At 40.3% G+C, this 27,910-nt stretch overlaps 1 protein-coding gene across 3 annotated transcripts; it reads right to left on the bottom strand.

The window, feature by feature from the left end:
* Nucleotides 1-285: 285 nt before the first annotated feature.
* On the bottom strand, nt 286-27,910 carry fscn2a (fascin actin-bundling protein 2a, retinal). 3 transcript variants are annotated; one of them, XM_017354598.4, is made up of 6 exons: nt 27,232-27,910; nt 26,279-27,113; nt 9,786-9,942; nt 7,559-7,680; nt 7,315-7,482; nt 286-4,391 (listed from the first exon to the last, which is right to left on the bottom strand). In XM_017354598.4, the coding sequence occupies exons 2-6, from the start codon at nt 27,096-27,098 to the stop codon at nt 4,186-4,188; spliced, it is 1,473 nt and encodes a 490-aa protein (XP_017210087.3). In that variant the 5' UTR covers nt 27,099-27,113; nt 27,232-27,910; the 3' UTR covers nt 286-4,185. The 3 variants fall into 3 exon arrangements, 2 of the variants coding, with proteins under 2 accessions (XP_017210087.3, NP_001116988.1); XR_012400652.1 differs by having other exon boundaries at nt 3,970-5,517; nt 5,705-7,482; nt 27,232-27,389; NM_001123516.1 differs by lacking the exon at nt 27,232-27,910 and having other exon boundaries at nt 4,186-4,391; nt 26,285-27,098.

Below are 27,910 nucleotides of genomic sequence, written 5' to 3'. Positions count from 1 at the left end.
ATGCATCCACATCATCATGCTGTTACTGTATGTGCGTTTCTTTCGATTGTACAGTAATATTTCTTAAATTCTCATTTTGTTATGTTTGTTTTCCCTCTGTATTTCAGTTTTACTCTGTTCCATATACACCGGAAGTGGTGGTCGCAATAAATCCATTCTCCAGTTCAATATATCAGTGGAGGGAGTTGTCTATCTGTCTAGTTGAAGAAGGGACTTTTACGAGAGCAGGGTAGTAATCATCATGTCATTCGTTCTCACACGCACCTCAGAGCATTCAACATAGTACGCTGTGCTATTTTTTTATTTGAAAAAAGCTGCACCACCACACAAAAACAGACGTCATTTCCATGTTTACAATATATTTTTTGCAGATCTATTCGTCACCTATGGTTAATTTCATCAACAAATGAAGTTGCTAAAGGAATATTTCCAGGGTTCAAAGACATTTTGACACGTTGAGGCTTCTAACAAACAGATCCATTTCATAAGACACATTTTAAATGAACAGTTTAACAGCCTAAATAATCAAGCTTCGTTTTAACTGATATGAAAAATGACAAAAAGTTTAATGTATACAAGGGCTTCTGCACTCAGTTCCTGAAGGCCCGCAGCCATGCAGTTTAGTTTTTAACCCTGCTTCAACACTCTTAACTGTGTGTTTCAGACAAGCCTGAAGAAGTGAATTAGTTTGATCAGGTGTGTTATATTAGGGTTAAAAGGTTAAACTGTGCAGAGCTGCAGGTTTGACACCTGTGGTATAAAGTATAATGCCGCGGTCACACTAGAGTTTGAGCATGCAAAATTTTGTCGAAAGGTGCTGTGAAAAGGGCATTAAGGGTGCTCTCACACCTGTGAATCGATTCAGTTGTTCTGAAACAAAGATTACAATTGTTACATTGTTGCTATTTGCTCTTGGTGCAGTTCGCTTTCACACCGCAAAGTTTCTAAACAGACCAAAACGAGCTAAAACAAGTCACGTGTAAGTGGTGGTTTGGTGATGTTTGACAAGGTGCGCGACATGTCTGAAGAGCAAGAAGGGATGCGTTGGGGAGGGGTGAGAAGGGTGCTTGACATATTTGAGGAGCGGTAGAGAGACGCACGATTTCAGGGAGATTATCACACGTTTGTGGGCATCCGGGAGTCTCTGTGCATTTGCGAAAGACTCCTGAAACTTTCAGGAGACTTGGCATGTCTGTAATGACCTCCCGCCCTACTCATAATTCCCTCTTCATATAGCCGTATGCAGATTACATATCCATAAAACACTGTGATAAAGCTGGGCTCGGATTGCATCGCTTTCTAACTATAAATAATGCGCTCCGAAGTTCGTTTCAATCGAGCCGAGACCGCCTCTATCAAGCGATCTCAGAGCGACTGATTTGGCGCAGATGCGAGCGCAATTGGTGGATTTACATATGCCAAACGAAAATCGCTAACTGGGCAAACGAGACAGGTTCCGAAACAAAAGTCTAGGTGTGAAAGCACCCTTAGATTTAGGTTGCCAGCATCTAAGGAAAAGTGTTGTTTATTTATAAACTAATTTCGAGAGGATCCCATGCTTATTATATCCTCATTAGCTCTGTAATCTGCTCTATTAGAGGATTACGGAATCATTATAAATAAGTTTTTCACTCCAGTTATCTTCGTCTTAAAGTTTCCCCCCTTCCACCTCCACTTTTTCTATAGGGCGACACGGTGGCCCAGTGGCTAGCACTGTCGCCTCACAGCAAGAACACTGCTGGTCCAACCTCCTATCCGGCAAGTTGCCGTTCCTGTGCGGAGTTTCTATGTTCTCCCTGTGTTTGCGTGGGTTTCCAAAAACCACCGTCCAAAAACATACACCATAGCCAATCGGCTTAACCAAATTATCACCCAAGATAAACTTAGTTTACACTTCTCACACAGCGACAAGCAGGGAAGTTCTCGAGACCTAACTGAGCTCGAACTCCCCTTTCGTCCTTCTAATGGGAGGGAGCCTCGAGCTTGAGGAAATTACGAGCTTACGGCTCTCTCTCGGGACAGCATGCCAATTATGCTTTATTGATTATCAGCTAAGTGTGAACTCTTGAATTTTATTTGACGTCCAATAATGATGTGAAATGACTTTAATATTTTGTGGATTTTAGGTTTTATTGGAAAGTGGCCAAAATCTAACGTCGAGCCTGTCACATTAAGACATTTATTCATCAGGTCTGGCAACCATAGTCCAGCGTCTGATAGACATCATATTGGTAACGTCCACACAACATCAAGCTATATAGATTTTCAGTGGGCGAAAGTTCGATACGTCTCTAATATTAACATTGCAGCACATTTCTGATGTGTGATTGACTCTTAGATCGTTATAGAGGACAAAAATCCAGTCATTATCATTGTTATTGTCATCAACCTTATCGCAATTTGATAAAAAATTGTTTATCGGCTCAGCCCTACATTGGGGTACAACCTCAATCTTACATCATGTTGACATCCTGTGCCTGCTGGGTAAACAAGCGAGTGATTGGCCTATATTTTAAATTTCTGTTGAGAGGTCATGTTTTTGATCTTCTGTTGGTCTCACGCAATCACTCGATGCATTTTCGCAGGTCATAGTTCACCAAGCTTGAAACTTGTCGCACAAGCTTGCGATTTCTTGTGATTCATTCGCATGTGTATTAATGGAAGCCTATGGGGCGAAAAGTACAGTGTGACCACGGCTTAACATAGCATTTTTTCATATGAATCAAATGGTATTTTATGAATACACATTTCCACCATGGGATAATTAATAAACAAACAAATAAATATGATATTTGATCTCCCAATTCAGATTTGTTTTGCAATTCAGGTGTTAAATAAACCAGCTGATCAACGAGATAAAAATTACAACTGCATTATATAACAGTGAGAAACGCATGAGTTGGTATTGTGAAAATCGAAAGAAATCTTTAAGAAAAAGCGGTGCAGAAGTCATATCAAAACCCTCAATACCTTTGTTTTTATTTGCATCAGGTGTTTTTTTCTTATTTTTCGAATAAAATATGTAAATAAACCTTGTCAATACTTCAAAGTTTTGCTTGGAAATGTAAATTAATTTAAAGTTTAAAAATGTTAAAGTAATTTGTTTTACTATTAAACAATTTTCATTCAGCTTAGTCCCTTATTTATCAGGGGTCACCACAGCGGAAGGAACCGCCAACTATTCCAGCATATATTTTATCAACCCAGTACTAGAAACCATACACTCTTGCATTCACCAAATGTACCTATAGTGCATGTCTTTGGACTGTGGGGGAAGCCGGAGCACTCAGAGGAAACCCACAAGCACACGGGAAGAACATGTAAAAGCCACACAGAAATGCTAACTGATCAAGGGATCCTCAAGCGCGGGCTTTCTCCAGTTTGCTGAGCGAGAGGGGAGCTTGAGCTCGGTGGATATCAGAACTCTCTGGCTGCGGTAGCTAAGGAAACATGTGAGAAAAGGGGCTAGACAAGTGCTTGATTGTTATGCATGATGTATATCTTTGGATGGTATGAGGAAACCGGAGAACCCAGGGAAAACCCACATGGACAAGGGGAGAATATACAAACTCCTCACAGAAACACCTACTTGCCTGGCGGGACCAGGGCCGGCAGTGTTCTTGCTGTGGGGCTCACAGTGATAACCACTGGGTCGCCGTGGCGCCCGATCAATGGTAAAGGAAGAGAATTGGGGAGGAAGAGGGCTTTCTTTCGGATGAAGATAAAGTGGACTGAAAACTGGTTATTTATAGTAGCTTAGGGCTCATATGATTGGAAGATAATTATTAACTAATACGAGACCGGCCGTGATAAATCATAAGCATGTGATCCTCTCGAAATTAATTTATAAATAAACCTCACTGATTACTCGGAGATCACAAACATGTGCAAAAGTTTAGCAAAACCAGGGCAAAAAAATAGACTAGTTCCCAAAATGAATGCTCCAAAGAAAGCAGAACAAATGTCTGTAGCTACATAAAATCTGTTTAGTTTTTTTTTATCCCATGGTGGAAAACAGCATTACAGATAAATAAAACCACACATATTTCAGTTACACACAAACACATGCATACACAGACAGAACAGATTCGAGAAAGTGAGAAGTCATTTGGTTCCGCAGATGTCATCATGAGAGCTCTATGTTTTTCAGTGAGTCTATGTTTGTGTTTCTGTGTCCCTGTTGTCTCAGTGCTCCCACAAGGATGAGGCATTCACACTGAGACCGTCACCCATTAGCGTTCCTCCTTGATCGCCACGCAGGTACTTGCCGTTCTGGGCCTTGATGCCAACCCGACCATACTCCACAAACTCAAAGAAGAAATCTTCAGGCTTGTCCCCATCTGTGCACACCAGACCACTGCTGGAGACGTACCAGAACTTCTGATTTCCACCTGTGCCAGAGAACACAATTAGATATGATACTGGGAAAAAAATCTTACAGGCCACTCATATTTTCAGATATGAAAAACAGGGTTTGAGGAGTCACGAAAAACTTAAAGTTGTACAATTTTTAAAAAAATATACATTTCAAACTCCAAACTCAATATAATTTTAAAACAATTTGGAATTGAAACCTCCTTACTCTGGTTTACCGAGTTGTGGCTGGAAAGGCATTTGCTGCATTAAACATATGCCAGAATAGTTGACGCATACCTGCCAACATTTGGTTCATAAAATCCGGGAGACTGGGGGTGGGAAGAGGGGTTGGGTGTGCATGCGTAGAGAAGAGGGGGGCGCAGTTATGGAGATGGTTGCACGTTTGTTTTGGTGCACATGGGGGAGGGGAGGGTGGGGTGTTCCGGGAGTTTTTCCAGAGACAGAACAAAACGGGAGATGGGGCTAAAATACGGGACACTACCTGGAAAAACGGGAGTGTTGGCAGGTATGAGTTGAAGGTTTATTCTGCTGTCTCTGTTGAGACCTGTCTTTTTCAATCCTTGTGCAGGTGGGGCTACCTTGCTGACCAGTTTAACGCTAGTGAATTAGACCAGGGGCGTCCAAACTCGGTCCTGGAAGTCCAGCTCCGATCCCAACCTGACACATCTAAGCAAGCTAAGCAAGCTCTACTACATAGCAAGGTATACTACAAACTTCCTGGAAGGTTTAAGTTGAAGCAAGTTGGAGCCAAACCCTCCAGGACACCAGCTTGTCAGGATCGGGCCCGGGCAACCTTGCAACAGACTATGGCTGTTTCTCAATTCCAAGAACGCAGAGAACGGACTTGTGTTCTTGTGGAGAGCGGTCTTGCCAGGTGTCCTCGGAAGAACGAACTCAGGAGACCGCGAGGGCAGAGAACGCGTCCTTTGAGAATTGAGATGCTGTGTTCTTCCTGATGGTCACATGACCTTCACGTGTTTTAAATGGTAAATTATTGAAACATTACAGCACTCATACAATGATTTATTGTTTTTCCCCTTTTAAAAATATATACTTTGCATAAAAACATTATAAATATACACCGCACAATATAAATAAAACAGATTTTAATACGAATTTCAGCAAACAAACACCCTTAATCTGTTTATTCCTTTATTAAGGTGTCCATGGTAATGTTTACTTTCACAGTTTCATTTAGGGAAACTCCTGAGGTAAATAATTCATATCTATGAACTTTAATAATAAATCTAGATAAAATGCTGCACTTCCCACCTCCAGTAGCAATGACTTCTGGGACTTCCAGAGCGAGTTCGGTGCTCAAGTCTGCATCGGTGCGTCCTCGATATCAAGAACACATCCGGGAAGTTTCACGGGTCCTCCATACTTGCGGTCTTGAGTATTGGAACTGAACTTAGGCAGCTGTTGATGACGTTTCACGAGAACACAAGGACACAAGACCACTGAAAAACGCACATTGAGAAACAGCCTATGTATGCCTGGGCTACCTTGCTAAGTGGCTTAACACTAGTGAACTACACAATGTGTGGGCCTTGGCTGGTTTACCAATCAGCTTAATACCAGTGAGCAAGACAATGTGTGAGCCTTGGCTACTGTTGGAAAACATTATAAAAATGAGAGCCCAGTCCAGGAGACTAGAAGAAGCAGAATTTCTTTATTGAGACATGTTGGTTAGTCTGCAGTCATATTGCGTCTTCAAGACGTCTACAAGAAAAGAGGTGTCTCTTACCAGTTTGCAGTCTGCAAGTTTATCAAAAGTCTAGGGCACAATCCCAATTCTATTTTGTAGCCCTACCCCTTCCCCTTGGCCCTTGAAACAAAGTGTGAAGGGGAAGGGGTTCAAAACTTACCCCTAAGAAATAGGACAGCACTACAGCACCTGGCTGCAAACGTCATCATATATCATCGCGATCTCTTGCTTCATATGAGATTTACGATGATGACTGCTGTAGTTATTCCAGTTGTGTTATTTTTTGGTATTTAGCTTCAAAAAATCAGTGAAGGCATATATTATGTTCTGACAATATAATGTGGCAGTAAGATCGTAACTACACTGTGTATTTACATCATGGCCATATTCATTTATTTAAACAAACAAAAAACAACGTTAACATTATAGCAGACACTGTAAAAAGCTCATTCCCTGCCAGTAGACTTTTTTGACAGGGTGTTCAAGTGTCATCGAGTGTTGTGGGACTGCTGTACAGGAGTTATCATTAGGGAATATAGATAGCCAAATTTAGCGGGTTTTATTTTTGGCGTTTTTTTTTTTAAGCATGACGGTAAAACACGAACGCGTTTATGAATATATTAAAACATGTGCTTGTTTGTTGTAGAAACTCATAATAATGACAAAAAATACCAGTTTGTGCATCTCTTTCCTTTCGGGTGCAGCTATCCTGCCATTGTCGCTGGTGTATTCTGGGAAATTTTCTTACCCCTTTGTTTTGAGACTGGTCCTGAAAAATCTCTGTCCGAAGAGGTATCTAGCACTTTCCCACACGCCCCCATCCTGAATGTAACCCCAAACCATGATTTTTCCTTCACCAAACTTGACTGATTTCTGTGAGAATCTTGGGTCCATGCGGGTTCCAGTAGGTCTTCTGCAGTATTTGTGATGATTGGAATGCAGTTCAACAGATGATTCATTGGAAATGTCTACCTTCTGCCACTTTCCCGAATGATCAACTAGAAGTCAACTTATTATTTGTAGCTCTTACAACTCGGATTGACGACAAGACTTTATTCAGGTAGTGTATTTATGTTACACAGTCAAGGGTCAAGAGCCTAACTAAAGTAAACATTAACCTCCAAAACAGTAAGTTCAAGCTAAATAAAACACACAGTACTGTAATATCCAGAGTAGAAGAGTGTGGGTTCCACCTCAGTCAAAGCTCAACCAATAGAAATATAACTCACTTTTTATTTGGTATCCGCCATCGCTGAAAAGCAGTGTGAAGATGTCGTAAAAGGAGCGACTGCCGTGCAGGGTGTTGGAGTTTTTGTGGTGACACACAAAGCCATTTTCTCCACGCAGGACCAGGATGGGACGATTGATGAGCTTCAGCACAAACTGCTCATCTTCTCCTGTCGAGGACATAAGTGTTATTATTTGCCTGTCATTGTGTGTGTATCTGATCCTGATGAATGCGTTTGTACTCACCCAATGAGTCGCTCACTGCAGCCAGCTGGCCGTTTTTCTTTGTGCACACATATTTCCCATTGCTTGCCTTCAAAGCGATTCGTCGACCCAACCACTCGATGTCGAACATGGTGTTTTCTTCTCTACCAATTAGGAGAACACACATTTAATTTGTTTATTTAGGTGGGTTTGATTTTGCCAAGTAGGATGCGATCCTGGATTAACAACGATATTGATCCTGGAACATTATTTTATTTATAAATATAATCCATACCTATACCCTACCCCTCATGTAGATGCACATAATCCTAACTATTTAAAGAGCCCCTATTATACATTAAAAAGGGTCATATTTTGGTTGTAAGGGTCTCCAACAACAGTCTAATATGCATGCAAGGTCAAAAAACCCTTTCATTGTCTTATGCATTTATTTTTTTACCTAATTATCCCAGCGACTCCCATATGAATCCTTTAGTGATTCATTTGTTCCCAAACCCCTTTTTAGTGCAAAGCTAATCTGCGCCGATTAGACCGATGACAGCTTGTTGCGATTGGTCGACAGCGTTCAGCGCGAGACAGTGATGATATGCCGTGCTGGACATAGGCAGAGTGTATGTTGTGAGCATACCTGCCTACACGGGTAGTCTCCCGTATTTCAGACCCATCTCCAGCCACCCACCCATTTTGTTATTTTTCCTGGAAAACTCCCATAATTTCAACCCCCCCACCCCACCAGTATGTGAAACCCCCAGGTCGCCAACATTGGTATAGGATCAGATCATAGCGGCCGCCCGAAACACGCTTCATAGTAGTCACTAACACCACAGTAAACAGTACCCGGTTCTCAACAGTGTTATTCGGACACCTCACCCCCGAACCTAACACCCCTGGGGCCTCATGTACGAAGACTTGCGTGGAAAGAATACTAAAACATTGCGTACGCACAAAGTTGTAAATGTGCGTACGCAGAAAAAATTCAGATGTATGAAACACTGAGTACGCCGAATCTCACGCATATTCTTTTGTACATCCGAATGAACGTGAAACTGAGCGCAACATGCACGAGCACAAAACCCCTCCCTGCCTCCTCCCCCGTATGAATATGCAAATGACTCTACTTTGGCAAAACCCAACGAAAAAGCAAAGGCAAAAGCAAGCAAGAAGCGAAACTTTCAACAGAATGTGAATTTTAGGTGCCCCTTTCGGAGGTAGACCGGAGAAAATCGGTGTTATTTGCTAGTTTGTTCTCCGGAATTAACAACAAAAGAAAAAAATAGAGTGGGAGAGTTTAGCTGATGCGGTTAACACAGTTGGGTCTGAACATCGCACTGAGTAAATTAGAAAAGAAATAGTGTGGTTTATAGGTGTAAAATGTTGCAGCACCCTTAACAGTCTCAGTGGCGCAGCTAGTAAGACGCAGGTCAACATGTTTTGACACATTCGAGCATGAACTCGGTTCGAATCCAGCATCTTATGAACTCTTTCTTCTTTTTTCCCTCCGCTACATATCAGATTTTGCCAACTATTTATCACGAGAAAGACAAGTAGGAATCATTAATAAGTTTGTGCATTATATTTTATTTGCACATTTATTGAATGGAAATGTTTCTGATTCATGCATGCAAATTCATCTTCAGATGGTGCCTTGATAGAAATGTGCGTGCAGTAGATAGCTCAGATTACATTGGGAAAACAGGCGACCGCTGCAAATTGTGCTTTAATGTTTAGCTGGTCAACTGTATGGTATGGAAACCTTATATACCTGCTAGATGAACCCGTCTCAAGGCTCAGACACTTTGTAGAGAGCAATTTAACACAACTGCCTCTAGGAGTCGCCAAAGGAAATAAAACAGACACGCACAAAAAATGTGCATACGCCAGGCATAAAGCAGCCATGGAGCTGCGCACATTCCCACGTTCAGTTCATCTTTAGTACATCCAAACGTGAGTGATTCTGAGTGTGAAACCTGGCGTACGCAAAGTTTTTGTGCGTTCGCAGCGTTGATACATGAGGCCCCTGGTCTCCCGGATTTTCAGGGACAAATGTTGGCAGCTATTTGTGTGAGCCCAATGCAGGAGTGCATTAGCATGCACTTGACTCGATTTAAGTAGAGTAAACTCAAAAATTGCCTTAAAATCTTAAGTTGAGTCAACTATTATTTTAAAGTTGTTCATGATTATCAAGCTTCAACAATCACATTTTGAAAGAAATATGAAACATGCATTAGTTCAACCAACATGCTCTTACATTTCCGTGGCCGAGGACAGAATCCCTCCATGAGTTACAAGAGTCCAGTAGTTTCCACCATTGGTTCTGAACATGCACTTCTTCGTCTCTTTGTCGATTTCCATCTGAAATGTCTCCATGTCCGTCTCATCGTCCTGATTAGCTGAGATGCAAACTCCTGGAAAAAGAAATTCACCATGACAGCTTGAGACTTCAATTAATAGTTAACTCAAGAATGAAAATTCTGTCATCATTAGCTCCTCTACTTCTTCCAACCCTGTTTGATTGACTTTCTTTTATTGAACACAAAATAATATATACTTTGAAATGCTGGAATAAAACAGCCTTCGACTTTGATATTATATACAGTTGAAGTCAGAATTATTAGCCCCCCTTTGAATTTATTTTTCTTTTTTTTTATATTTCCCAAATTATGTTTAACAGAGCAAGGAAAGTATCACAGTATGTCTGATAATACATTTTCTTCTAGAGAAAGTCTTATTTGTTTTATTTCAGCTAGAATAAAAGCATAGATATATACACTAGATATCGCATAGGGACCCTGAGCATGCGTCAATAGCGCCGCCACATTGGTACAGTGCTCCCAGGACAAATGTCATTCAACCGCACTAGTCAACACAGTGTTATTACGTGAAGATGCGGGACTTTAGCGATGTCTACGGGCGTAGTAGCGAGCAAACAAAGAAAACAAAGCACAAAGGCAGAACATTTCATAGCTAATATCAAGTTTTTTTCTGTTTTTGTATGTTCTGAACTTTTGTGCTAATCAGGTAACGTTATTGATGATACAGTCACTTACTGCATTCACCATAAGGGATAGTAGCACCAACTCACACTAAACACTCGGCTTATGCTAGTTTTGTTGAATAAAATCAGCAAACAATGCAAAAGAAATATGACAACGAGATGCTGCGCTGCCAGAAACTTGTATTATTGTCGGCTAATGTTAGTGAAAGAGCCGTTCGGGGGATTCATTCACAAACTAATCGCTCCCTCCGTCAGTATGAGAAGTGAAAGCAGGAGAGGAGGTGTGTTTTAGGACACGGATAAGATTCAATTTAACAGGGAGGGTGAATAGTACATTTCTGTACACACAAACACAAGCTTTTTGTCAGGAATGCCCGTGCGGTCACTGATCCATCAATGTAGAAAAGTGATGTAAAATTATCATTTTCGTAATTAGAAAAAAATAAATAAATACTAACATCCAGGAAAACTCCCGATCATAGATATATGTGTATATGTGTATATCTCTGGCTTTGGATGGCCACAGTCCTCCACTGTACCTTGGTCCCGCATTCATTTCAAAGGAGCGCTACCCTGTAGCAAGATGGCGGTGCTATTGACGCATTCCGTCCAATAGACAACAATAGGCCAGGCGACATCTAATGTATATATCTATGGAATAAAAGCAGTTTTAATTTTTAAAAAACATTTTAAGATCAAAATTATTAGCCCCTTTAGGCTTTATATATTTTTTCAATAGTCTACAGAACAAATCATCATTATACCATAACTTGCCTAATTACCCTAACCTGCCTAGTTCACCTAGTTAAGCCTTTAAAAGCCACTTTAGGCTGTATTGAACTGTCTTGAAAAATTTCTAGTCAAATATTATTTGCAGTCATAATGACAAAGATAAAATAAATCCGTTATTAGAGATGAGTTATTAAAACTATTATGTTTATAATTGTGTTAAAAAAATCTGCTCTCTGTTAAATAGAAATTGGAAAAAGAAATATACAAGGGGGTCAGAATATTTTTGTTTGTCTGTAGTTCTGCCGAGCGACTAAAAAGTGATCAGCATGATGGTAAAAAACTGTACATTTCTAGTCAAACCATTCTTCTGCAATCTCATACCAAAAACGGAAATAAGGGCAGTATTAATAGCTATAAATGTGGGAGAGCGTTGATATTATGTGATTGTACTGTATTGCTATATGGAACAATTAAGTGTTGATGTTAAATCAAAAGTAATTCACAAATACTTGAAAATGAAATGATTTAATGACAATAATTCTCCATGGTTACAACTGAATTAATAACAAAATACTGTATAAAATGATAAAATATGAAATGATAAAACATATGGTATAAATTGTACCCAGCTTAAAAGTAAAATTAAAGTTACCAGAGGTAGAAGGAGAGACACGGGGGGAAGGAGAGAGAGACAAAGAGAGCAGGCCCAAAAGCCTGATTGCAGTAGAGTCAGAGAAGATAGACTCCAGAGGAGGAGAGGAGCAGAGCAGGAGAGAAGCAGGGCAGGAAAAGAGACAGAGCTCGAGTTTACCACCTATCTTGTATCTTTCTTGACCATGTGACTAAAGCCATTCAAGACATTCAAACTGACCAATCAACATGTGACCACACCATAAAACCATAAGTCCACACAACAGGCCCTGATCTTGTCAGTATCTGCCTTTGTATTCAGTATGGACCTTCTTGAGTCACAAAGCATGTTTTGTCATATAAACAAATGCATATGATGATTTAGCCTCTTACATAAGTGTTGAGGATATTTTTGTTTTTGGGAGAACTGTCCCTTTAACACGTCTCTACAAAATTACATAAGCAAACAGTACAGCTTATACAGAATTTTGGCAGCAGTTTGGCTCGGTCCTCAAAGTGACTATACTCACAAAAGACTCGACTCAAGTCATTTATTTATAACACTTTATACCATGCAGTTTGTCAAACCAGCTGATAATATATATGCTGTAACCAATGTAATCACTACTCTCTCTTTCAGCTCACTTGCACCTACTGAGAATCCACTTATAAGTACCGTTCAGTTACCACAGTTGTTCAAAGGCTCTTTCATGTAGTCAACAACAGTATGTTAAATTCTGCACAGCGTAATAGCTGCGTCCCAAATGGCACACTATACACTATGTGCACTGCTTATGCACCTACACACTTAACAGCATAGGCCCCGTTTACACTAATGCGTTTTAGTTTGAAAACGCACAAGTTTTGCTACGGTTACGCCAACCGTCCACACTACGCCGGAGTTCTCGAGCGCCAAAAACGGAGCGTTTCGAAAACGCTGGAGAGGTTGTTTTCATTCTGAAACGCTGCTGCTCCGTCTCAGTGTGGATGATGGAAAACGGAGACATCTGAAAACGGAGGCGGGGCTGCTGACATTCGCCTCTCTGATTGGGGCTTTTCCTGAATATTAAGTAGCCTAACACACACAGTTCAGTCCTGCATTTTCTCCTTGTAAGTTCAGACTTCGCAAGTTTGATCAAGGCTGCAGTCTCTTCTTCTCAGTTTGATATGGAAAACAGACTATACCGAGGACACGGGTAAATCTTCAAACTTTATAACTTCATTCACATCACCCTGGCTACGTTGTTCCACTTTCTCAACAATAAAATGTAAACATGATTTAAGGAACTGCCTATCTTCATTTTGATATTAACAACTTAACAGACAGCAGAAATGTTGAGGCGTCGTGCTGCATATATGAGCGTCATCTTCACTCTGTGAATATTTATAACAAAACGGAGCCTATAACAACTGCCTCCTTTCAATTTCAGTGAAAATACGAAACACACCCTCTCTTTTGCTAAATATCAGTTTTAATAATCGATAATGGCCATTATAAAAGTATAACATACAATAAGTTTTTACATTATAGGAAATAAAGGCAAGCGATCAGTCAATATACAGAATGGGCTACGTGGTTTCATTAATCATTAACGTATCTTTGCGCTCAGCCAAAACACGTTACCTGAGAAAAAATCCAATGACCAAAGTCAGGGAATATGTCGTTAGATAAAGACAACAATATGAATGAAATATCCCGTTTAATAAATATAGTGAGATTAGATCCAGCGGGAGATGCTTGATGAGAAGTCCGACTAGCATAGCTCTCATCTGGGTAGACAGGCTGCAGCGCTTGGCAGAGAGTGTCTGTGTGGTCACGTGATGTGCGTTTTTAGCGTTTTGGTGTGGACGGAGAGCAGTTCAGAAACGCTGGGTAAAACGCGAGTGTGGACGCGGATCGTTTTCATTCTAAAACGCCGTTTTAAAACTAAAACGCACTAGTGTAAACGGGGCCATAGTGTATGTAGTGTAGTCGCAAATGAAACACTGACGTTTTATTTTACTAAGCGGAAATTCAAACTGTTTCCCTGATGATGTTTGACAGTTGCTTAATTAGTCAAATAAATGACCAAACTGTCAAATGATACCTGCCATGAATATAACCGCATTTACCATCGGGAGGCGCTATAATCACTATCGAAAGAGAATTTTACTTTTATAATCCAAAATAAACAAATTTATCCAACATATGCTCTCGATAGCTTCGCCCCTTCTGCTACAAGAGCAAAGGTGCGGTCGTTGAGTGTGTGAAGTGTCCAACACTACACATTTCATTTTACCGGTTGAATAAGTGCAGCATCCGAGTAATTAAAGTGCATTCATTGGCATAGAAAAGTGCATAAGTATGAGATTTGAGACGCAGCTATAGAGTGGAGGAACTATGACGTCAATTTGTATGCAAAAAACCCGGAAGCGAGTTAGCATTTTAGCACTTCCGGTTCCCTCGTCCCAAACTCAATGGCTTTTTTTGAATGAGGTTTCAGTAAAATCGCTTAAATAAGGTCCGTGGCAAACACCAACTCAAGATACTTTCACGTTTTGTTCTACGATATAAAACACATCAGTTACAGCACACTCTTCAACTTTTAAATCGATTATGCTTCTTTAAAAAGACTGTTGCTATCAAGTTGCTAAATGGGACTACAGGCGGCGTCGGGGACTGTATACGTCATCGAGCTGATCTGGTCTGGAGCGCGGCTCGCTTGTGTTGGGCATTTGGATTTGTCTGTGATTTAGGTATTTTCATGAAGAGTATTTTATAGTTTGTTGTATTATTCTAATTGAGAATTCAGATTGTGTGTAGATAATTCCTTCACTTATAAAGGCTGTCGAGACAGACTAATTTGTTGATCATTTATTTTAATTAAACGATAATATGAAGATACTGCTCACCAGTGCAGCAGCCTGTTTCTTTCCTGCTCTCAGTAATGAAAACGTGTGAATAAATGTGTAAAAATACAGACATATTAACTGTCATTTTAACGTGATCAAGTGATTTCTCGTCTTTTTTTCTTCATCTGAACACATTTAACTGCAGTATTTACACTCCTCCATAAAACGTTCAGCATATGTGACTGTATGAGCTGCTTTTCGCTGTACTTCGTGACAAAAAAGGAATATTGAATGTTGCTCTGTGTCCATGATGGAACTTGCAGGCATTTGATTGACTTGTTCCTCCTCACGCCTCATTTCTGTCGTCTGTTAAGGTAAGCGTGCTGTGTGCGCGAGCGATACACTTATCTAAATATGTCTCATAATAAGACTATATAGGCACATTTATACACAAACTTTTAGAACAACCGCAAAGCAAAACAGATGTATTTCCCACGTAAAAACGATCCAAAAGGCACAAAGGTCTATGTGTGTTTGCGTATTTATTAGTTTATAATATATAGCGTGGATTATAATATAATAAACAGAGAGATTAACTCTTTGTCATGGACATTATTTCTAAAAATAAGCTTGATAAATTGTCTGTAGCAGGGTGGTGCTGACGTCACTGACGAGCGCCCCGAGGGCGCTGTAGTCCGTTTATAGCCTAACGTTAGCTTTTCAAGTCTTGCGTTTGCATTTAAGATCCAAAAGTGCTCAAAGTTGTATTTTCGTGTGACAATTATCCGGCTGAACAAAACGTGTAAGTGTAATGAACCGTGTTTGAACACAGAGCTTATTATTCGCAATCTTCGAAAACCCTATGGGAAAATCCTATAGGGATTTTCACGAGGGAACCAGTTTTATGCTAGCAGCCGATTAGCCTACAAAGTGACGTCAGAGTTCCTCCACTCTATTGTCTTCATAGAATATCAGTTTGTTAAAATGTGTGAAACAAGCTAGACTTGTCTAGAAATGTACATATGACAGTTTGACAGGTCATTTAAAGTTCCAGTATGTGTGTTATTTGGAAAAGAAAATGTCATGCTAGGCTACGAGGTCCTGTTCACAAAAACTGTTTTTTTTTAAACCAAAGCTTTTCTTATGTGGTTTGGCTGTTTATCCACATGCAAATGCAGTGTCAGGTGAATGAAACTGAAACATTCTGAAAAAGATTTCCTGATTTTTTTTTTTTTAAAAAGTCTAGAAAATGTGACTCAAGACAGAGTTTATCACTTTTGCCAGCTTCTGATTGCCCAACATGGCTTTATGCTTAGTGTTATATCGCCACCTGTTGGTTTGGCATGCTCTTGACAATGTCTCATAAGTAGGAAGAACTCCATTAATACAAATGCATGTGGACATTAAGGATGGGGAAATGAAACCCCATGAAGCACTTGTATTTTCCTCTAGTTGTTTCAGGAAAAGATTTGAAGCTTGGAGAGTGTTGAAAATAGAGCCTTCCAGTGCTTATAAAAATGTGACAGAAGTCTACAGTATATCAGACATTTATCAAATAAAGTAACATAACCACCACATTCTCCATAGTTTCAATATTCATGTATTCATTTTCTTTTCAGCTTAGTCCTTTTATTAATCTGGGTTTACCACAGTGGAATGAACCGCCAACTTATCCAGCACGTTTTAAACAGCGGATGCCCTTCCAGCCGCAACCCAACACTAGGAAACACCCACACACTCTTGCACACACTCACATACACTACAGCCTATTTAGCTTATTCAATTCACCACATGTCTTTAGATGCGGTAAACACGGGGAAAACATGCAAACTCCACACAGAAATGCCGACTGACCTAGCCAGGGCTCGAACCAGCTACCTTCTTGGCGTGAGGTGATTGTGCTACCCACTGCGCCACTGTGACGCCCCTTAGTTTCAATGTTATGAGGACAAATAAAAGCCTGGCAATTTTGTTTAATTGTCCATTAAATAAAACCATGTATCCATTGAAGTGTAGCAATAAAATAAATTATGACCTTATATCATACCTGACAACATTTGAGTTCAATTGAGTTAATAACTGTACCATGGACCGATTTTTGGGCGGCGGCGATGATCAAATACTATACCAAAGTTGATGACTGGGTGGGGGTTTTTGGTACCAAAAAGGTCAAGACGTGGGAGACTTGGGGATGTGTAAAATTCTAGAAATTTTCCAGGAGAAATAACAAAATGGGAGGATGGCGGAAGATGGGTGTGAAATACAGGAGACTCCCGTCAAAAATGGGAGTGTTGGCAGGTATGCCTTATATGATTGAGTTTGATCTAATGATAGCTAGGGATGGGCGATACTACGACTTTTTTAATGCGGTACAATGCCGATACTTTTTGTTCAAGTTTTTACGATACTAATACATTATCACTTATTATTTTCAATGTTAATGTGATTTTTTAAGGAATTAAAAAAAGATCATTACAAGTAAAAAAAAAAACATTTATATATAAATATATTTCTGAGCAGAGGATTACTGGGCAACTTGTTTTTGTTTGGCTTCTTTAGAAGTTTCAAGGTGTGTTGTCTATAAGTGTTTGAAAAGGTTGCTTTTATTGTTGTTGTGTATGACTTTCTAATCACAAATATTGCATCGTGCAATTTTTTTTCTGCTGATGAGAAGTAGCACCACACCACACTATGTTTCCTCTCTACCACTGTGCCATTCTGTAAATGGAATGCCACGTGCGACTTGCATGCTCACGTTCTGCCGCAGATTGATTGGTGTAACGTCTTATATACAAAGCTTCACCGACCATCCTGTACACAGCACTAAAACATTTAGTTGTGCAGAAATTATTAAAATATAGTTACAATAAAGGCGAGGCAGTGGCGCAGTAGGTAGTGCTGTCGCCTTACAGCAAGAAGGTCACTGGTTCTAACCTCGGCTCAGTTGGCGTTTCTGTGTGGAGTTTGCATGTTCTCCCTGCCTTCGCGTGGGTTTCCTCCGGGTGCTCCGGTTTCCCCCACGAGTCCAAAGACATGGGGTACAGGTGAATTGGGTAGGCTAAATTGTCTGTAGTGTGTGAATGTGTGTGTGGATGTTTCCCAGAGATGGGTTGCAGCTGGAAGAGCATCCGCTGTGTAAAAACTTGCTGGATAAGTTGGCGGTTCATTCCGCTGTGGCGACCCCGGATTAATAAAGGGACTAAGCTGACAAGAAAATGAATGAATGAATAGTTACAATATTGATACTTTTTAAAAATATCGATACCAAATGAAAAGTTTCTGTGTATCAATATATCGATACTCCAGAATCTATGTGCATATCCTTAATGAAGGTTCATTTCCAGGCACAAATATTGAATAAGGATATTGTGTAAAAATCAATAGTGACAAATAAATAATGGTTGTTTAAATACAATACATTGTTTAAATTATGAAGAATAGCACTCTCATCGTAAACCCATCAACCACAGCCAACAAGGTCTAGCTAAGCAAGATATGAGCTTCGAAACTATTTGACATGCAAAGTAAAATACGTATGTGATTGGACACAAATCAAGGCTTCATTTGTCCACATTTGAAACCAATACATGCCACAATACGAGGCTTCGCTAGAAATTGTGTCACATGCTCAATACATGCATCAAAGTTTCAGTGTCATGTACCACCACATACGTGTGGTGGAAATTCATTCATACATATCTGTTCTTTATACATTTAGGTCATATATTTAGGCCATACGTGGCAACTTTGTCACCTGTTCTATTTCTATTAACTAATTAGGCTGTATGTGGCAGGGAACGAAACTGCAATCCATGTATGACGACCTTGTGGCCATTACAAACTAGATAAAAAGTGAACTCACTCTGCTTCTGTGTCTCACTCTGCAGAAGCTGGCGTTGATGTATGATTGTGTGACCTTCTTTGCAAAGAATTAAAGCTTTAAAAGACATATTGGGTAAGAATTTGTCTTCCTGACCACAGAGAAAGCCTCTTTAAAAAAAACAGGCACAACAATTTGGTGTCAGAAGTGGGATGTCTTGGAGGAACCTTTCTGGATCTGCACTGAGGTAACTGATCATCCTGAGACTTCGTGACACAGCCCTGGCCCACTCGTTGAGGGTTGAGGGACCAACCGCCGGGCCCCGGGAGGAACCCCACAGACATCAAGGAAAAAAGAACTCAAGTAGCATCTGAACTCTCTGGTAAGAGACAAATTCTTTGTTTATTACTAAATGAAAATTGAAGAGGTGACAAAGTTGCTACGTATGGCCTAAATAATGTATAAAGAACAGATCTCATAATGTGTATGAATGAATTTCCACCACATATGTTACATCACTGGAGGACATGGAATGCAACATGCATGCACACATAATTGTGGTACAATAATGGTACAGTTTATAAAAACTTGCACATGGCAATCAGTTTTTAAAAGTTTTAGGCTCTCAAAATGCCATGGTCATGCAGATTAGCCAATATAATCTCATAGTCATTTGTAATTTGATGATTTAGTGGCTAATATTTGGATTTAGTGGCTAATTCATATTCATTTATCTCATGTATACATTTTAGTACAGTTTGGTCGTCCAATTATTATAGTTGGGTTTAGGTGTGAAGGTTTTTGGAAGACACATTTAAAAATCTCCTTTTATCTTTTCATTACTATTATTATTCATATGAATTAGCCATATTTTCTGACAATACATTAAATAGTTACTTCCCAGGCAGTATTGAAAGCATCCTCCTACCAAAAAATAACCATAAAGTGATTTGTAAAAGCAGAAAAATGCAAACTATAGTGTATCAAAGTTAAAATCCCTCTAACTGGTGTAAAATAATGCTAGTGTCATGTTATATGTGCATAAATTTGTTAGTGAACCGATGTGTGGACTTATTACAACCAATATTCTTTTTCAATTTCCAATTCTTGCGATTTTACATTTATCAGAAGCTTTGTGCATGATTATATAATTTCATATTGTTACAAGTTTTTGCAAATCTAGTAGTAGATTCACCTGTAGCATGTTAGTACTCCATGCACCTGACTGAGTCTCAGTAAACCAGAGATCACGCTACTTATCTCTGTCACTCTCTCTGAACCCTTGGTTTAAATAACAGCACCAGCAACCGTCAAGTCTATTCCAACCAGTCAAAGTGACCAGATTGTGTGTGCCGAGACTCAAATTAGATGCTTCAGAAATATCTCTGGACTGCCTCCTAAGCCCTTTACTGGAGTAATCCCCAACATTCACCCTGGCAGCCTGCCTGATATTCTGTAATTCCTTCAGTCCGAATACATGAGGCCTAATAAGCAAGCCAGTGCCTTGATCTACTAACTAACTGTGATCTTAACGAAAATGTCTGTCAGTAGATTTTCACTGCTTGCTTATAGGACTTAAATATATAAGCAAATACACATATTGTAGATTGGTGATTTACTATGCATGACCTATGCACTTTTAAAATGCTGGGTTGTTTTAATGCAAATATTGGTCAAAAAATGGAGAAACTCAACAGTTGTGTTGAAAAAAGTAAATTAAATTAAATAAAAATAAAAAAACATTAACCCAACTGTGGGCTTGGCCATATTTGACCCAACACTGAGTTTAACCACTTAAACTCTGCTGCTATTTGGGGATTTCTGCCCTGATTTTGCCTACCCAAATTTAAAAGCTTCCTAAATCCACATAAAGAGGTGTAAATGCAAAAAATTGGTGTCATTTCAAAGAAAACCCTTAGAATTTTCATAAAACACTATTGAAAGTGTTTAAAATAGCTGTATATGTCGTCTGTGTTATAATTAACACCTAAAAAAAGAGGCGCTTTTTGTATTTTTTTTTTATAAACTCGAATTTGAAAGTGTACCTTTTAGGTTCTGTGTGGTCTAGCGTGCTGTAATTAATTTTGGTGGTTCCTGCACATGTCTGTAATCATAGGAAAAAAGAAAAAGGTCTCTACCATAATCTATGCAAAAGTTATTTCATTCCAACTGATGAGAGGTGCTGTACAAGCCACAGGGACCGATCATTGTTTTCATATTTCACTATTTTTTTGTTTGATCAAATATAATTCACTGTGTTTGGACTAGAGATCTGCGTGGGACCAAATTTTGAATCCCGCTCCCGCCCGCACCCTCCAGGTTTTAGCCCGAACCCGACCGCTCCCGCTTATAATAAGAATTTATTTTCCCGCTGCCCGACCCGCCCCGTTTTCTGGCCGCCGCGCCCGATCCCGCTAAAGAGCGGGGAAGAACAAAACCGAAAATCTCCAGCTATACAGTCCAGACAGCCAAGCTGTATAAACACACACACACACACACAGCACCAAGCACACACACACACAGACCAATCTCTCTCTCTCATACGCGCGTGCACTAACACACACACAAGTACCAAGCAGACACACAGGCGTTTGCTGTTATATCAACTCAAAGGCTTGTAATACCATGTATCAAGTACCAATGTAATATTAAAAGGTTTTATATAAAGGTATATAAATACTGAGTCGCGCCAGCTCCGGGCCGCAGCGTACATTACTCTCAGGCCGATTCCAGCGCGGATGCGGTAGCGTCGGCTCGCTTACGGCCGCCGCATCTGGCCCGATTGATTCGGGCCGGAATCGGGCAGTGAGTCCACAAGCATCCGGAGTCCGGCAGCCGAGAATCTAGCCGGAACTGGCCCGAGTGTATTTTGCTATCTGGGAAAGCTCTCTCTCTCTCACTCTCTTATTCGCGCGCGCGCACATACACACACACACACACAAGCACCAAGCACACACACAGGCAAAGCTCGCTCTCTCTCTCTCTCTCTCATTCGCATAGCAATATCCTCAATATTGCTAGACAGCCCGCTCTTGTCCCAAATTAAACCCGTTACCGACCGCTCCCGCGATTTATTCGCAGATTTATTCCCGCGCCGCAGAAATCTGGTCGGGTCCTGCAGCGCCCGCGGGACAGCCGCGGGAATGCAGACCTCTAGTTTGGACCACATCAGACATATAAAAGGATTACTTATGCACATCACCTCAAAAACAGAGGAGAAATGGCCCTGAAGGGCACAGTATAAGGTAAGAGATGACAGCTGTCTGTGCTATCTGGGGCTGCTTATTGATCATGAATGTATTGTTTACATTTCTGCGCCATGGAAACACCACAATTCATTCGGCAACTGTTTGGAATATGAATATAATTCAGTAAAAAGAATGCTAGAACTGTATGAGCACCGGCAAGAGCTTTCATTTAAGCTAAAACTTGTACATGTGTCATATGAAAAAATATGAAAATGAACCAATGTAACATACCTAGCTCGGGTGTCCAAAATACTGTGTATTTAAGTGTGAATAACTTTTACACAGTAGAATAAAAACCAAAGTGATGCATATGTGCATAAAATATAGATTCTACACTTTCAAACAACACAACTTACGGGGGTCTGGTGCAACGCTAGCCCTTTGAATCTGAAAGCGAATGTCGATGACGTCACGGACCCGGTGCAGAGTTTAAGTGGTTAAACATGCCGCCTTAAAATGTACCATGCATAAGTAATTTACCAATTTACCAAATAGTTGTACTTTCTCATAACTGAAACTGGTGTTCAAAGGTTGTCTCAACCCAGCAGGCCGGCAAAGGACATCAACATGACGTCAAATTGACTTTGCACTCCAACGTAGAATATTGCATGTTGTTTGGAAATGAAAATCGGGTTGACATCAGAACAGAACCCAACATCAATGGACAATGTTGGACAGACATTGCATTTTGATCACTTTCCAACACAACCTAAAATCAACAAAATATCAACGTCATATCACATTATTTTTCGACATCAAAGTAATATTCCCCTTAGATACTGATGACCTAAATCTAACCTCATATTAACATGTCTGCAGGGATGCAGGTTAATGGAGCTTAGTTTCCAGGCACACATAGTAAATCAGGACACTGTGTAAAAAGGAATAGTGACACATAAACAATGGTGGTTTAAATGCAATATATTGTTTAAATTTCCAAGTAAAGCACTTACATCGCTACCCAATCAACATGAGCCAACGAGGACTTGCTAAGCAGGATATATGCTTGGAAACTATTCAACATGCAGAGTAAAATGTATATGTGATTGGACTGTTATTGAGTCTTCATTGATCACATGACTCTGGAAAACCAGTACACGACACAATACGTGGCCTTCTTTTGCCACAAGGCCTTTCATAGAGGGATGTTGATCCTAAAATCATGTTCTTGAGTCTATAATCCAATTTTGTGGCTGAAATTGGCTGAGAAACGACAATGGATGCTAAAAATCAATAGGTCTATTTTGTCTTATAGAGCATCACACTAAGGCTGTCACACACTATCCAGAATTCTAGTTAGCAATGGAAAGCACACATTTCATCCACTAATCCCTGTACATAAAGGGACAGTCAACACGAAATTTACAAAACAAAAATCTTGAATGATGTTCTATCAAACCTGTTTGACTTTCTTTCATGAATATAATTTTAGGGTGAATGAGCTTAAAAGCACCACAGAAGCAGCACAACACTGATTCGCAATATTTGTGTGTATTCAAGGGATTTCTTCCCTTGCTCTCATTGGCAGATCAATGAGAAAGATCCAATTTGGCAACCGAATGTTCATTCGAGGCTATTCTTTTTAATGACTCCATTATAAGTCATTAAAAATAAGTAGCCAGATAATCCACTGTCCCAGTTAACTGAAAACATTCTTGAAAGAAACATTGGTTAACATGCTGGCAAACTTTTCTCAGAAGTTACAGATAAAGTCGAAGAAAAAAATCTTCTGAGAACATTAATAGTTAGAGAACATCAACGCTTATAGCTTATTAATCTTATTATACTCTTTAATTAATAAAACATTTTAGAACGTATTTCTAATAAATTGTAATGATTTATAAATACAATTGAACGTTTACATCAGCATGTTTATTAATAAAATGAAAATGTTAAATGAAAAAATATATGTATTTTTAGGCAAACTGTCTATTTAAATCTGCTGGAAATACCCGTCTGGACAGTGGACATGTTAAATCCAATTCACTTGACTGCTTCCCGCAGACAATTTAATGGTCTTACTGGATGACCTTGAACCTGTAGGTAGACCCATGGGTGTCTGCACTTTGACCTGTTAGCAATTTTGGAAATGCATTATTCAGGCATTATTTGTAAAATGGACACACTGTTGAAACTACTACAGCTGCACACCTATCCCTGCTGAAAAATCCAGCTTAAACCAGCCTAGGCTGGTTGGCTGGTTTTAGCTGGTCAACCAGGCTGGTTTTAGAGGGGTTTTGGCCACTTTCAGGCTGGTTTCCAGCCATTTCCAGCCTGGTCTTAGCTGGTCAGGCTGGGAGATGACCAGCTAAAACCTGCTTGACCAGCCTAGCCAAGCTGGGAGTCCAGCCAAAACCAGCTATATCCAGCATAAACCAGGCTGGTCAAGCTGGTTTTAGCTGGATTTGGTTGGTCATTTTCCAGCCTTACCAGCTAAGACCAGGCTGGAAATGGCTGGAAACCAGCCTGGAAATGGCCAAAACCCCTCTAAAACCTGCCTGGTCGACCAGCTAAAACCAGCCAACCAGCCTAGGCTGGTTTAAGCTGGATTTTTCAGCAGGGATGTTTGAAAGTTTCATTATACAAGTGTCAAGGCAATGACAGTTAACCATTTGGACTTGTTGATATGAGAGTTGTTGATATGCCAGCTGCTGCATTTCCAATTTCACTTAGTTAAGATACATTGTTCAAGCTCTGCCCAGGGTCAATATCAGTGGTTGCCACCCAACCCACTCTGAGTTGGAATTGAAACGGCATGGGAGTAGGTTGCTCTAACAAGGAGGCTAAAGACTATGGCCTCTACTGTCTGTTGCTAAAGCAACTTTAGAGGTCTGATAAATGAGGTTTACCTGCACAGCACTTTACTGGCTGGCCTCTGTTACACTCGGCCCCCTAAACCTCACCTTTTATCTGGGTCCCCAGACCCCACCGGTCCTACACCACCCAACGCCTCCAATCTGGGATCGAACTGGCGACTTTCCTCATGGAAGTCGGTTGTTCTACCAAGAAGGCTAGACACCTTGGCCTCTAGCATCTGTCGCTAGAGCACCTTTAGAGGTCAGAGGAGTGAGGTTAACCTACCCAGCACTAGCTGGGCTCTGGTACATACAGACAAACTTTTAAGAGAGAAGTGCTTTCCTTAAAATGTATACAAGTTGGTCATTTTCATTTCATTTTAAATGTAAACAAGTAAATATATCTACTGTCATGCAGCTAGATTAATGGTCTGACGATTTAACCAACCGATTTGCGATATATAGCTGATGTTGTTAATGCTAGCTCCAAAAATGGAAGAAACAGACAGAAAAACAACTGACTTTCCAGTTAAGTTTTCCAGCAAGCATTTAAGTTAATGTCCTTTGAATCTTTCATGTAAATGGTCATTTGACATGGCAAAAGTGTTTGAATGTATTCGGTGTACTTAAGAAAACAGTGTCTCATACATAGTCTTAGTGCATCAGCAGAGATCCTTTTATCAGATTTATTTACAGAGTGTTTTGACTTGGAGATACAATCCTATTCCTGCAAACCTACCAGCGTCTAGACTAGAAGAATACATTCAGGAGCACTTTTAATTAAAAACACGTGTTTGAATAGGATTTGAACAGGTAAGTGGATCTACAGAAACATGAATCTTGTTTTAGTGGGCATTGCACAACCCTGTTTTAAAAAACGTAATATTTCTTATGCATTTGAACTGTTTATGGGGTTGACAGAAAATCCATAATTTTTAAAAAGATGATTTAACTGTGTTTGTGTGTGCAACAATCGGTTTGTGAGCATTTACAGCAGTGTTTCTTTATAAAGTAGCATGACCAGCTACTGACCACCTGCATAATACAGCTTGTTTAGTCATTTTTGCAGGGTACGGGTTATTTTGACAACAATATCAAACTTGTCAACATTGCAAATTTAGTTTTTAGTGCATTTTACATTTATACCAATGGTAATGACTATGCCAGAGCTTCTCATTTGGTTTGGCCATGGATCCACTTTTTCCTGTGGACGTTAACTCACATTTCTTCCCTGAAATCAATGAAACCACTTGCATTTTGCTGCTTTCTGCATTTCTCCCATTGAAAATCAACCTCTGCAACTACCACATCCCGTCGAAAATGACCTTTACATGTTTTTCTCAGGTACATAAACCGCACCTGACAGAAACGGCTATGGCTTTCACAAACAACTTTCAATATAAACTTTAAAGTCGCACATCATAAAATCCCTCTGTGACCTACTAGAACAGGGGTGACCAATTTTGTTCCTGGAGATCCGGTGCCCTGCAGGGTTGAGCTCCAACTTGCCTTTACACACCTGCCTGGGTGTTTCAAGTACACCTAGTAAGACCTTGATCAGCTTGTTCAGGTGTGTTTGATTAGGGTAAAATCTGCAGGACACCGGACCTCCAGGAACAAGTTTGGTGATCCCTGCACTAGGACTATGCCAAGCCAACACATGCCATCAAACACACAATCACCGCTTACCTTGACGGATTGACACATATCTTTTGTTGGCTGCCTGGAAAACGACTTGTGGGTGGCTCTCCTCCAGATCAAACAGCTCATCTTTCCCTGGTCTCGTACAGCGGCCCGACTTCAGGGTGCCCGTGGGGCCATTCGGCGAAAGGTACTTGCCTTCACAGTCTTTAAAGGCCAGCTTGCCAGACTTGAGCTCCAGGGTGAAGCTAGTGTTAGGGCCGTGCTCCATCACCAGCTTGCCATCATTCTTGAGAAAGCGGTTGTCACAGGTTTTTAGACTGTACTTGCCTTCCAGGTAAACCAAGGTGATCAGCGAGTCCACACCCCAGGGGATGTTGCTGTCCATGGAGATCTCATCTTCTTGGGTGGACAGGTGAGCATAGCGCTTGCGAGCAACACTTAGCAGGTTAGCCTGTGGATGAAGAGCCAGGTGCAAAGCCCACAGCTCGGACTCTCCGATAGTCTGGGCGAAACAAGAAAGATATTCTTCAGAGCCTCCAAAATAACGTAAGTATGGCTCTGACTGCAAGGCCCAGCGTCCATCGGACTGCATCACAATCAAGAAACGGCAGTCTGTGTTCGGGACTTCCTCCTCGCATCTTACCTTGCCATCTTTATCGGACGACAGGTAACGTCCGAGATGACTGCGCAAGAAAACCACCTGGCTATCCGGGTCCTGCTCCAGAGTCCAGATCTGTTTCTTCTTCATACTATTTCCAGATGCATTGATCTTGAAACCAAATGCCTCTGCAGTTAGGTATCGATTTTCGTGATTTATAAGTCCGAACTGGAGCTTTAGAGCTGCGCTTATTCCGTTTGTAGACATCCTGTTCAGATCTTCCTGAAGTATTGATTTAGATGCAGAATAAAAAGGTAAAATGCCGTTGACAAAAATAACAGTTGCTCAGATGCTATTTAAAAGATATCTTAGGTTTCTATGCTTCTTGGTAGTTACTCGCCTGTTTCTTCTCAGTTGTCCTTTGTGAGTTTATTTTCCTATGAAACTGTATTGTTAATGCAGCAGCAGTCCAAGTCTACAGCAGGTTACCTTTAGCCACTTGTGCATTCACACAGATGACTGTTTGCTGCGTCTTAATCAGCCAGGATTAAACTCAGCAGGGTGCAGCACCTCAATCCAACAAGCTGATGACACACACCAAGACTCCTCCCTTTTGTCCTCTGGCAGATTTCTCTTGATCTCTCTCTCTCTCTTTCCTTACATCCTAGATATAACCTTCTCAATCTCGTCCAGTATCCCTTCAGCATTAAATCTTTGTCAAAGTGATAAAACCACATTTTAACATATTTTGCACATTGTAAACAATGCATTTCTTGCCTTTATATGGTAGTGTTACAGCATCTGAGGATCTTTTCAAACTCTGCTTATTTGACCTTCCTTATTTCCCAGTCAAATATGTATTCTTTAGCCTGTAGCTCAGGTACAGCTGGTCATGATGAATGACCCTCAAACAACAACTACTGATTTCTTTCCTTATAAGGGTATGACTGATCTTACAGTGCAAGCTTTGCTTGTAGAGCCATTTCACAAATAAGGTATAAACTGATCTGTTGATGGATTTAAACATTACAGGCACAAATATTCATATATGTTTATAATCAGATAAACCTTAAAGGATT

This window comes from Danio rerio, chromosome 3, assembly GCF_049306965.1.
Source record: "Danio rerio strain Tuebingen ecotype United States chromosome 3, GRCz12tu, whole genome shotgun sequence".
NCBI classification, from domain to species: Eukaryota; Metazoa; Chordata; class Actinopteri; order Cypriniformes; family Danionidae; genus Danio; species Danio rerio.
Note: the sequence above shows the minus strand (reverse complement) of the source record. Positions and strands in the feature narration are given on the sequence as shown.

Excerpts from the sequence above, each read along its gene's own strand:
- fscn2a (XM_017354598.4), bottom strand. The coding sequence starts at position 27,098 with ATGTCTACAAACGGAATAAGCGCAGCTCTAAAGCTCCAGTTCGGACTT. Across the intron at positions 9,943-26,278 it reads ATATGTGTCAATCCGTCAAG|GAGTTTGCATCTCAGCTAAT; the intron begins GTAAGCGGTGAT and ends TTCTTTTTCCAG. Across the intron at positions 7,483-7,558 it reads TGCAGTGAGCGACTCATTGG|GAGAAGATGAGCAGTTTGTG; the intron begins GTGAGTACAAAC and ends TGTCCTCGACAG.